The sequence below is a fragment of the Mobula hypostoma genome, chromosome 7 (genome assembly GCF_963921235.1).
Source record: "Mobula hypostoma chromosome 7, sMobHyp1.1, whole genome shotgun sequence".
NCBI classification, from domain to species: domain Eukaryota; kingdom Metazoa; phylum Chordata; class Chondrichthyes; order Myliobatiformes; family Myliobatidae; genus Mobula; species Mobula hypostoma.
The window spans coordinates 139,500,142-139,512,999 of NC_086103.1; the positions used below are offsets into that span (position 1 = coordinate 139,500,142).

Sequence of the window (12,858 nt, forward strand, 5' to 3'; positions counted from 1 at the left end):
TACGTGCCTTTAAAAGTAATACACTCAGCAAAATTGGCAGTTGCTTCCCATTGGCTACTTCATTTGTTTCAAAATCCTGTTCCAATACCTCCGTATGTACGACCCAATAACCTGTTGTGTAATAAAACTTGTCAATCTTTCTGATGTAGCTAGTTATTTCTGCTTTTATTTATGATAAGTATCACCCAGCAGTCACTTATGATCACTGAATTCTTCTGTTTACGGCCTTTTAAAAAAAAACTCCATTTTGTCTTCCCTTCTTAAGAATATGTGATGCACTGCTTTTGTTTTAAACTTGACTGTCTCTCGACGTGCTGGGCTGTTTCTTTTAGACTCAACCATTCCTCGAAGCATTTTATTTAATTCAAATGTCTTGCTCCGCTTTAACTGGTCGATAGCCATCTCAGGTTCATTTTAAAAACACCTTATCGCACATGTTACGTTTTGTAACTACAAAACATAGCACAATCCAGCAAGGTCATTGGGCAATGTATCATATCCTGTGCCTGCTGAACTGATCTTTCTGTTAGCTGAACAATAATAAATTCCCAATTGAAATTCTGTTTCGTCTCACTCGGTGGCCTCATTTGACTAAGCGCCTCTAGGAATCCACAAAGTCAATATCTAACTTACAACACACTCCTGGTATTTAGCAATTCTTCTCAAATTTGCCAGAGCTTTGCAGCACTTTCATCTGGATTCTGATTCTAGTACCAAAGTAACTCTGGCATATTATGGAAAAGAGGGTGAAGGACTAATGACGTTCACTAGTTTAATCAGAATTAGGTTTATTACCACTGAGTTATAAGTTGTGCAGTTTGTTGTTCTGTGGCAGAAGTACAGTGCATAAACAAAAATTACAAGTTACAAACTAAACAGCATGAAGAAAGGGATAATGAAGTAGTTCTCATTGATAGACATTTTCAGGAGTATTTGGTGACTTGAACTCCTAAGGAAACAGCTGCTTGAATGCCGCCTGTATCAGTGCATCAATGTGTTGGACCCAGGGTAGATTCTCTGCGATGCTGATGCCCTAGAACTTGAAGCCCCTCAGTGAGGAGCAGTGTGCTTTCCCACTCCCCTCCCTGAAGCCCACGATCAAATCCCTGGTCTTGCTGACATTGGGTACGAGATTGATATTATGACACCACACAGCCAGCTGAACTACCTTGCTTCTGTCTGCCTCCTCATCACCATTTACCAACAACAGTGGTGTCATCTGCGAGTCATAGACGGCATCTGAGCTGTGCTTCGCCACTCAGTCATGAGTGGACAGAGAAGAGCAGTGGGCTAAGCACACATCCTGAAGGAGTGCCTGATACTTTATCTCCTAGTTTGGCAGGAGCCAACTTGTACATCTTGGCATCTACCCACGAGCAAATGGACGACTTCTTTCCTTCTATGATGTAATTTCCAATAAAATGTGCTGCATCTCCTTAACATGTACAATCTATTGTTCAACTGAACCGTTAAAAGATGTCATCTAAATCTGCAATACACAACTGGTGCAAGCACAAAAATACTGAATCATTGCAATACAAGTTGTTCTAAAGCTTCAGAAAATAAAACATTTCCCCAAATCTCTTATTTTTGCATCCATTATAGTTAGTTATATTATCCCAGTCTGTGAGTTTCTATGACACCATTCAACTTACAAAAGCATTACATAAAAACAACACCCACAGTTCAGCAGTTTTCATCTTCTACTTGCTAACGTGTAAAGGCATTTTATTTTGTGTTCTTGTACAGTCACTATTAACAACAATTGAATCACAGCAGATCTTGAAGGAACCTGACAATGGATATTGCCACTCAATTAAAGCGCATGTCCACACTGTGCACCATTTAAAACCATACTTCCCAACCCATGAAATTTGTAACCTAGATGAGTAACAGGTGGACAGAAACACTATCACATTCCTCCAAGATCTACTACCTAATGTCTGTCTACTACTAACAAAGAGCACCTTCCACTCTCATGACATATTTTTGTGACTCTAGATTTAATACAAGTTTTAATTTATACAAAGTGTAGGATAATAGGGAAATTGATATTATGATAATTAGATCAGTGGTGTTTAAAACTTATCAACCAAAAATGGTGCCATTTTTGTGAATTGCAAAGAATCACTATGTTCTCAACATGCTGTCTGTGTGGCTTTTAAGGATAGTGGGTAAGATAAACAAAGGAGAGTCATTTGATATTGTATATTTGGTCTTTCAGAAGGCCCTCGACAAGGTGCTGCACATGAGGCTGCTAAACAAGGTAACAGGCATGGTATTACAGAAAAGATACTGGCAATGGATAGAAGATCAGCTGACTGACAGGAGGTAAGGAATGGCAATAAAGGGGACCTTTTCTGGTTGGCTGCTTCTGATTAGTGCTGTAGTCTAATTAGTGTGACAGCTTTTATCCTCCCACGTTATTATTATTTATATATATTTATATATCTCAGTAAGAACTTGACAGATTAGGACAATGGGCAAAGTAGTAGATGGAATATAGTGTAGGGAAGTGTATGGTCATGCACTTTGGTAGAAGGAATAAAGGTGTAGATTATTTTCTAAATGGGCAGAAAATTCAGAAGCTAGAGGTGCAAAGAGACTTGGGAGTCCCAATGCAATGCAGGATTCCCCAAATGTTAACTTGCATGTTGAATTGGTGGCAAGGAAGGCAAATACAATGTTAGCATTCATTTTGAGAGTGCTAGAATATAAAAGCAAGGATCTAGTACTGAGGCTTTATCAGGCATTGGTCAGACAGTATAGAGTACTTTGAGCAGTTTTGGGCCTCTAAGAAAGGATATGTTGGTATTGGAGAGGGTCCAAAGGAGGTTCACAGGAATGAACAGGTTAACATATGAGTAGTGTTTGATGGCTCGGTGTCTGTACTCACTGGAGTTTAGAAGAATGAGGGGGAAATCTCATTGAAACCTATTGAATATTGAAATACTTGGATAGAGTGGATATGGAGAAGATGTTACCTAAAGTGGGCAAGTCTAGGACCAGAGGGCACAGCCTCAGAATAGAAGGATGCCCCTTTCGAACAGAGATGAGAAATTTCTTTTGACAGAGGGTGATGACTCTGTAATTCAATGCCACAGACAGCTGAGCAGGCCAAGTCATTGGGTATATTTAAAGCGGAGGTTGATGGGTCCTTGATTAGTAGGGGTGTCAAAGGGGGGGGGGCGAAAGCGGGAGAATGGGGTTGAGGGGGATAATATATTATAACAAAAAAAACATAATAAATCTGCCATGATGGAGTGACAGAGAAGACTTGCTGAGCTGAATGCCCTTATTCTGCTCCTATGTCTTGTGGTCTGAAAGGTTTTGAAAGCAGCATAATTTTTATACACAAGAGATTCAGCAGATGCTGGAAATCTAGAGTAACATACACAAAATGATGGAGGAACCCAGTGGGTCAGGCATGAACATTGACTTACCTAACCTCTGGAAATTTCTCCCCCTCCCCTTCTCTCTTTTACCATTCCCTATTCTTCTTCCCTTTTTAAGCATTCTTTTTTCCTCACCCTACTTATCACCTCCCTCTGCTGCCCTTCCTCCTTTCCTTTCTCCCATGGACCACTCTCCCTTCTTATCAGATCCCTTTTTCTTCAGCCCTTTACCTTTCTGACCTATCACCTCCCAGTGTCTCACTTCATTTCCCCTTCTCACCTACCTGCCTTCCCCCTCACCTGGTACCTGGTTTCACCGATCACATTCCAGGTTGTACTCCTTCTGTTTCCCCACCTTCTTTCTTCTGGCTTCTTCCTTCTCAGACCTGGTGATGTGTCTCAGCCTGAGATGTTGGGTCTTTACGTATCCCCACAGATGCTGTCTGACCTGTTTAGCTCCTCCAGCATTGTGTGTTTGAAAGCACTACAAGTGAAATTTTCTCCGTCTCTTTTTTACCCCAGATTTAGGAACCCTAAAATAATCAAATATTTAAATATGTCTTGGGTTTAGCTGCCAAAATCTTCTCAAAACTTCCATTTTCCCTGCAGTTAAATCAAAAACTGCAAATGGACTTACAAAGAATCTGGCACCAGCGAGAAGCTCCCTACTTGATTCTGACTGTATAAAATAATTTGGAGGCAGAAATGAGATAGAGTTGGCAGTGGATGGAAATCGGACTAGATTGAGAGCAATGAGGGGAGACATTCTGGGTGGAAGAATAGGAAGATAATTAAATACAGAACAAAGGGGCATCTCAAAATAATTTAGTATAGAGCCATTAATGTCCCATTTTAAATATACCTTCAGTTTTTATTTCAGAATTTAACAATCATCTTGTGCTCTTAAAAGGCAAGGACTGAAAGGAATTTGAAATTAGATTTGTAGCACTGCTGCAAAGGAGTGCTGAGACAGAATTCACTGAATTGACACTGAATTGTCAGCTCACACTTAATTTTTCCAGGTGCATCAACTTTTCTATGATCTCGTTCCTCATACACTCTCTATCGCTATTTATGAAACTGAAAGTCCCAGATGCCTTGTTATTTCCAACTATAAAATACATGAATTGGAACAGGAATAGGACACTTGAATACTTAAAACTGCTCTACCTTTAGGTCCATGGCTAATGTAATTGAAAACATAACTTTGAATTCTCATTTACTTTTCATGCCTTTGGGTAATAATATTACTTTTCATTCAATATACAATGTGCAATTTATCCTTGCACATAAATTTAAGCATGGGGAGGTTAAACAATGGCTAATTAGATGCAATTTGCTAGATTCACTCAAATTTGCACCCTTGACTGTATCTAGATCTAAATCCCATCCTTGCTGTCATTTAAGAAACAGAAACTGTTCATCGCATGTATTTTATATATAGACACACAGTCATACACACAAAAACACAATATATATAAGGCAGTCACTATGATCTCCCTTGAAAATCTTTGCCAATTATTTAAATAATTATTTCTAGCCCTAAGGATGAATAATTTGATAGCATAGCAAATCAAAACTTGAATCTGTAATTTTGAAACATAATTCATTATATTCCCTCTGTGAATAGTCACACTGAATCTTTAATTTACTTTACAAACATAAAGTACAATATTTCTTGCAAGTTTCAGCACATATTTAATATAAACAGTTCTCTGGGGCGAGTACATTAGACTTGTAGTTTACAAAAAACTCTCATATATATAATATATTTATATATATATGCAGAAAGCATGTACTGAAGTAAATTGGTTCTGAAAGTTGCTCTATTACTAAAGAAACAAAATCAGATTCTAATATTTCGTCAAATGTGTCAACAGACTAAATGCAACATTGTGCCTACTGACAAATCAAACCAGATGAAGTATATCTTCAGTTACAAATTATAGCTCAAATAACTGCTAAGTTTAAATTACAAACTTCAGTACATTATTTCTGCAATGTTTACTTTTTAATTTCACATTTCATTTTGTCAACTTGAAGCCGCAAGGGCTGAATTAACATTATACACAAAAGCTGAGTGTAGTGAATTTTAGTTCATGTTTAAAATATACATTACCCCAGGCCCTTTCTAGAAATGGTCCAAGAAAGAATTATTTTTCAATAAAGCATACAAAATAAAAACAAGCAATAATATTGATTACAGTTACAGTTCTTCCTTTACACTGGTAGCTCCTTTGCAGTTACATATAGATTCATGGTCAGACGGCTGTAGAACGTGCTCCATTCCTTCCTGAATTTCAGGTTTAGTCGTCTGTCGCCTAGCATACTCCTAAAACAACAAAGAAAGACTGACTTTGGAACATTGGTGGTAATAATATTGTACTCTTGAGAAATTACTTTCCAAGGAAACACAACACGCTGTGAGCTATTGCTAAGAATACATTAAGTGATCTAAATTAGGATTAGCATTATGTTATTCTGAATTTAGAACCCATTTTGACTGAATCCCTATGTCCGATTTCTTTGCTGGCAACACAACAGCTGTTGAGGGGCAGTAATATTGATAAGACTATAATCAATTCAATATATTTCATGCTGTGGTGCACAACATGCTGCCTTGTTTACACAAAATGCTGGAGGGACTCAGCAGGCCAGGCAGCATCTATGGAAAATAGTACAGTCGATGTTTCAGGCCGAGTCCCTCAGTAGGACTGGGGGAAAAAAGATGAGGAGTCAGAGCTAGAAGATGTGGGGGGAGGGAAGGAAGAAACACAAGGTGATAGGTGAAATTGGGAGGAGGGGTGAAGTAAAGAGCTGGGAAGTTGATAGGTGAAAGAGATACAGGGCTGGAGAAGGGGGAGTCTGACAGAAGAGGACAGAAGGCCATGGAAGAAAGAAAAAGGGGGAAGGAGATGAGGTGAGAGAGGGAAAAGGGAATGGGGAATAGAGAAAGGGGGGGGGGGGAATGACCAGAAGTTTGAAAAATCAATGTTCATGACATCAGGTTGGAGGCTACCCAAACGGAACATAAGTTGTTGGTCCTCCAACCTGAGTGTGGCCTCATTGCAACAGTACAGGAGGGCATGGGTGGACATGTTGGAATGGGAAGCGGAATTAAAATGGGTGGCCACTGGGGTATCCCACTTTTTCTGGCAGATGGAGCGTAGGTGCTTGGCAAAGCAGTTTCCCAATCTACGTCGGGTCTTGCCGATTATATAGGAGGCTATACTGGGAGCACCAGGGAACCTTTACTTACAAAATGAGACAAAACTTGTTGGGATGAACAGGTGCCTATAATTAAGGCCATAAGAAATAGGGGGAGAATTAGGCCATTCGGCCCATCAAGTCTGCTCTGCTATTTGATCATGGCTGACTTATTATCCTCCTCAACCCCATTCTCCTGCTTTCTCCCCGTAACCTTTGACACCCTTACTGAAGCCCAGTCTTTGGTCTTCAATTCTCACACAGTGAATAAAAACAGAAAAGTTTGATTTTCCAAGCAAAACCTGCCAAACCAACATTGCTGTCAAAGATTTTCCCTTCACTAACTTTGCTCCACAAAAATTAAGTATTTTACTAACACAAGGCGATGATAAGATAAAGCTAATTCAGTGATTATTCTGTATCCATCCAGGATAAATAGCTACTTTAAACTTTCCTCCCATTTACCTGTCTATCAACTCATCCACTGAATCCAAGTAATGACATTAAAAGTAATTATGCATGCCAGCTTTACACAATAATAAATCTATTGAGTCTCTCAAACCTGTAAGACTTTGTAATAGTAACAGTAAAGACTTGAAGGTTGTAGAAGGTCTCGAGCAAGAACCTGCCCTGATCTGGCAATTTTCTGTGCTTCGGCATCATTGTCCTAAAATAAAATCAAGTAAATGAGAAACATTTTCGTAAGATGCTTAAAGAATTCCATTCCTTTTTACATTTTCATTAGCAATTATTTTGTTATGCAGCACTGTGCAAAAGTCTTAGGCACATATAGATAGCTAGGGTGCCCAAGGCTTTTGAACAGTACTGCATGTTAGGTCTTTCCAGTTTCCAAATAACACTTCATACATAGTAGTCTGCCATCTAGCATACTCCCAAAACAACAGATAAAAACTAGGACTGTAGGAAGTTCGTGGTAATAATAATATTGTACTCTTGAGACATTACTTTGCAAGGAAGCACAACACGCTGTGAGCTATTGTTAAGAATACTTTAAGTGTTCCAAATTAGGATTAGCATTATGTTATTCTGAATTTAGAATCTATTAAATATTTCATATTTAAATGAAATACAGAACAAGTTAGAACACTACCAATACCTCTACAGTACTATAAAACTGTATTAGTTTCTAATAGTTATCAATGGAGGAATTAATCTGGCGTGTTCTTTTGATTGACTGTCAATGAACAAAATCAGTGCCAAAACCGATTGCAGGGTAATGAAATGCCTTCTTCATACAATGCTTTAGATGATTGCATCCTCCAAATTTTCACTTTCATTGTAACATTCAAGTTGGTTAACTTGTTGAGGTAGTGAAATATTTTCATTTTTACTCCTAGTGTTTCTGGCAACTCCAAGTCTGAATGCTTGAAACCACAGTGAACAAAGCGGTTCTGAATTGTCTTACTGCTTATTTCTCACCAACTATCAGTGACAAAAATCACTGCTTTTTTTGAACACAAACACACACAACTGATGCTAATTAAAAACTGATTGCTCCAAGCATGGTACTAGTCTAACAGCCATGCAAGTGCACGCAACTGGTGCTAGTTAGAAACTGTTTGGCAACAGTATGCTGCCGCAGTTAGGTGGTATAGTCTCCCAGATAAATGAAGGGAATCCCAGCTATTTTCTTAATTTAATTTTTATTATTGAAGAGCTGTCCAAATAAATGGCTGCCCCGATCAACTAATGGCCCAATTAACTGGAATCCACTGTAATTGATGAACCTGAATGCTTTTAATTGATCACCACGATGGGTCCATAAAACTCATGCTTACCTGCTCGGGATAGAAGGCCAGAAAGCAATCCAGGACTCAGCCACATGTTCTAAGTCCAGTGGCAAAGCAAACAGACAAATTTTACTTTCTAGCTTCCTCGACGATGTGGGATATCAAGTAGAGCTTACTGTCATTTGCATAAGTACAGGGAGGTGCAAGCACAATGAAAAAGCTATTTGGAGCAGCATCACAGGATTGCATACTCGGGCAAGACAGCAAAGACAGCTTAAAATATGACACTAGTGCACAAAGCCACAATCAGAGGAAAGTCCACATTAGAGCACGACGTGGGCCACAGCATTCCATTGCTCAGGTAGGATTAATGGCTAGCAGTGCCCACATGGAAGTATGGGTCTTCCTATCAAACACCAACAGTTCTTTTCAAAACCTACACCATTAGTCAGTGAACTTTGACCCATTATTTATTCATTCTCTGTTACATGCACCTGTCTCCATTGCCATATTTACAGTATAATAGTTCATTTTTAAACTTCTGCTTTACAAAATGGTGGTATGAGTAGAAGAGCTGAATGTTAAATTGAAAAAGGAGAATTTCACATTCTAAATAAAAATGCGATAGAAATTAATGTGCTCTTTTTGTAACAATCTACTGCAGCACGGGTGTTTATTACAATTAATGTAAAAATAGGGGACAAACTCTCCTCTACAATCACTCTGAGCACCAGTGCCCTACAAGATCGTGTACTCTAAGAACCTGGTGGCATGGTACAAAGACAATAACCTATCCCTCAACGTCAGCAAGACGAAGGAATTGGTTGTTGACTTCAGAAGGAGTAGCGGACCTCACGACCCAATTTACATTGGTGGTGCACAAGTGGAACAGGTCAAAAGCTTTAAGTACCTCGGGGTCAATATCACAAATGACCTGACTTGGTCCAACCAAGCAGAGTTCACTGCCAAGAAGGCCCACCAGCGCCTTTACTTCCTGAGAAAACTAAATAAATTTGACCTGTCCCCTAAAACCCTCACTAATTTTTATAGATGCACTGTCGAAAGCATTCTTCTAGGGTGCATCACAACCTGGTATGGAAGTTGTCCTGTCCAAGACCAAAAGAAGCTGCAGAAGATCGTGAACACGGCGCAGCACATCACACAAACCAATCTTCCATCCGTGGACCCACTTTACACCGCATGCTGTCAGAGCAGTGCTGCCAGAATAATCAAGGACACGACCCACCCAGTCAACACACTTTTTGTCCCTCTTCCCTCCGGGAGAAGGCTCAGGAGCATGAAGACTCAACTCGTACGGCCAGTTTTGGGAACAGCTTCTTTCGAACTGTGATAAGACTGCTGAACGGATCCTGACCCAGATCCGGACCGTACTCTCCAAATATCCAGACCTGCCTCTCGGTTTTTTGGCACTATCTTACTTTTCATTTTTCTATTTTCTATTTATGATTTATAATTTAAGTTTTTAATATTTACTAATTTTTACTATTTTTAATATTTAATATTTGTAATCCAGGGAGTGTGAAGCGCAAAATCAAATATCGCAGTGATGATTGTATGTTCTAGTATCAATTGTTTGGCGACAATAAAGGATGAAGTATAAAGTAATGCAAATTTCCACATCAAAATTAATTATCTTTTAGACTTAGCGTATAGGCAATGACCATATATAGTATTTTCCTACCTATATTTAAATTCTATTACAAACCAATGTATTCATAGTGGGACTGCTTTGAAATAATTAATAATTAGCAATATTTAACAAAGTAGTAAGATTATTAAATGACACAACTAGCAGACAATTCATTAAATTGTTTTTGAAAAAGAGTAACTTTGTTATCAGGTACATCTTAATGTAGTGTCTTGATTTGCCTGGAGAAAACTTAATAAACTCCTGGCACATTTTGTTGCTAATTGAATTCAAAGATATCATAAAATATTCAGCCTTCAAATGGGATAAGAACTAAAAGATAGTAAGATGTTTTTAAAACTAACTTGTAGTGTGATCTTACTTGTGTATCGTTATGAGTAGAAATGCTGTAGGTGCTATTCAAATTTCAGTTGGTCACATCAATACAAGCACGTTAGCTTTTGTTTCCTTCTCTATCATTCAGTTTTATTTTGAACTGAAAGAGTAAACATAATTCATGTGGAACAAAAGTTTTTTTAAAATTAATAATCAGTGTACTTCTCAAGACTCATTTGATAAATGGCTCCTTCTTAAATGAAAGATAAAATCCACAGTTTGAGCCTGGATCTAAATTAGCCTGTCACATACAGCTCAGAAAATGGTCACTTCAGCTATACTCAACTCTACACTTACTTCTGCTTCCTTGTCTCTCCCTTCCTGAAGATGAAAAAGAAAGTAGCTTTTGAAATAAGAAAAGACAGTGTTGAAAATGTTCAGCACACCAACACTGTCTTTTCTTATTTCAAAAGGCAAGGTGAGCAGAGCTGGGATTTTTCTCTTTGGAACGTAGAAGAATGAGAGGGGACTTGATAGAGGTCTACAAGATTATAAGAGGCATAGATAGGGTGGATAGCCAGTACCTGTTTCCCAGGACACGAATAGCAAACACCAGAAGGCATATGTACAACGTTAAGGGAGGGAAGTTTAGGGGAGAAGAGAGCCTGGAATGACTTTCCAGGGATGGTGGTGGAGGCTAAAGCATTGGGGGTACTTAACAGCCTCTTGGACAGGCACATGGATGAAAGAAAAATAGAGGGTTATGGGGTAGTGGGGGTTTAGTACGTTTTTTTTGGGATTATATGGATTGGCACAATATCAAGGGCCGTAGGGCCTGTACTGTGCTGTAGTGTTCCATGGTTCTATGGTTCTAAAAACTACTTTTTTTTCCATCAACAGAAAGTGAGAAACCGAATCAATGTTTCAGGCCAACAACTGGAAAGGTTAACTGTGCTGACTGACTTATTGAGTGTGCAGAGTTAAAACCTGAACTAGGTTTGTGGAGGGAAAGAAAACTGAGCCTTTATGTACTTGAATAACCTTCATGGACTAATGGTCAGATTTCAGGAACACATAAAGGGTAGGTCCTGTGTTACATTAAATTTCCTCCAGTTATTTAATACAATTCTATGCAACACTAATAATTACAGAAGACAGCTTGCTGCTCCCAGGAACACTGTTACACATCAAAACAGTCCCCGTGTAGCTCATTAATCATTGCTGCCATAAAATACTGGCAACTCTATTAGGCAAATTCTACATGTTCAATTTTACTGTTGTGACTGACTTACCTTCACCCACTTAATCTTTTCTATAAGGTCACTCAGATCTCTCTTCACTGGAATATAATGTATCCATGGTTTTAGAGATTTGTAGAAGTGCTCATAGTATTTCGAATCCTGTTTCAATACAAGGCTGTCACCCAACATAAGGTACGGGAACCTATATGCTGCCACGGTACCATCCACATTCACTTGATATTTATACTGGGAAAATATTCAGAAAATACATGTTATAATTAAATTAATAAATAAATACCTTACAAATTTTGTGCATAACATGTACAATGATATTTTCATTTGTAATAATTACAGCCAGTGAGAAGATTTTGAAGGTATACAGACTCAATTTTGTAACTCTTTGTATGATAAAACCTGTTGTTTAATATGATTAAATTTTAAGTTTAGACTTACTGATAATGGAGAGCAACACATTTATTAATACAAAAACAAGCTAGTTACTGTTCTTCTTTCACAACAACGTGAATGAACAAAAAACATGAGATGCAAAAACAAATGCTGCTACAGAACTTGTGTATGCTGATTGATCTTCATGGTAAAGATAATCTTTTAAATATATAGAAATCTCAAATGCACCAACTGTCCAGCTTTGAAACAAACATAACAATAAACAATTTTGCATTCATGAACACTTGGTCCCAAATTGTCACCTGTTTCTCTTTTGAAGAAGAAGGTTCCTATGGCTATACTTGCCCTCGGATCATACAACTTTCAGCACAGTAAGGGGGAGGGTTGATACGTTTGCTGATGCTTGTGCGCGGGAGGGGTGGGCTTTGCGGTTCTAATGATTTTCTGTTATTCATTCTTTGGGGTTTTCCTTCTGTTTCGTGGATGTCTGCGAAGAGGAGGAATTTCAGGTTGTATACTGTATACGTGATCTGATATTAAATTGAACCATTGAGTTGCTGACCAGTATTTCAGGACCTTGAGATGTCTACGTGGTAGCAAAAGTGCTGGCTGGAGTTTTGAAACGGCAACAGAGACAAGCCTCACTGATACTCAACAGCCCCAAGTGTGCAGCTGAAAGAAAACATTTCTGAACAAACAAAAAAAATAAAAACGTAAAGCTCACGAGCCAAGTAAGTGATGTATACTTAAGAGGCATGTCAGAGATTTGAAAATGGAAAGGCTGTGGCTATGGAGCAAACTAGCAATTTACATAATATTGAATAAAATGAAAATGGTGCAGTGAACTGAATACAGTAGAATAGAACTTTACT

At 38.5% G+C, this 12,858-nt stretch overlaps 1 protein-coding gene across 1 annotated transcript in view; it reads right to left on the minus strand.

Annotated features, from left to right (window-relative positions):
- Nucleotides 1–822: 822 nt before the first annotated feature.
- The window catches only part of poglut3 (protein O-glucosyltransferase 3), a 46,265-nt gene continuing 34,229 nt past the window's right edge, over nt 823–12,858 (minus strand). The window contains exons 6-8 of the mRNA XM_063054137.1: nt 11,630–11,824; nt 7,165–7,269; nt 823–5,727 (exon numbers count right to left, since the gene is read on the minus strand). Coding sequence (XP_062910207.1) covers nt 5,602–5,727; nt 7,165–7,269; nt 11,630–11,824 — 426 coding nt within the window. The 3' untranslated portion in view covers nt 823–5,601. The remainder of the gene's footprint in view (nt 5,728–7,164; nt 7,270–11,629; nt 11,825–12,858) is intronic.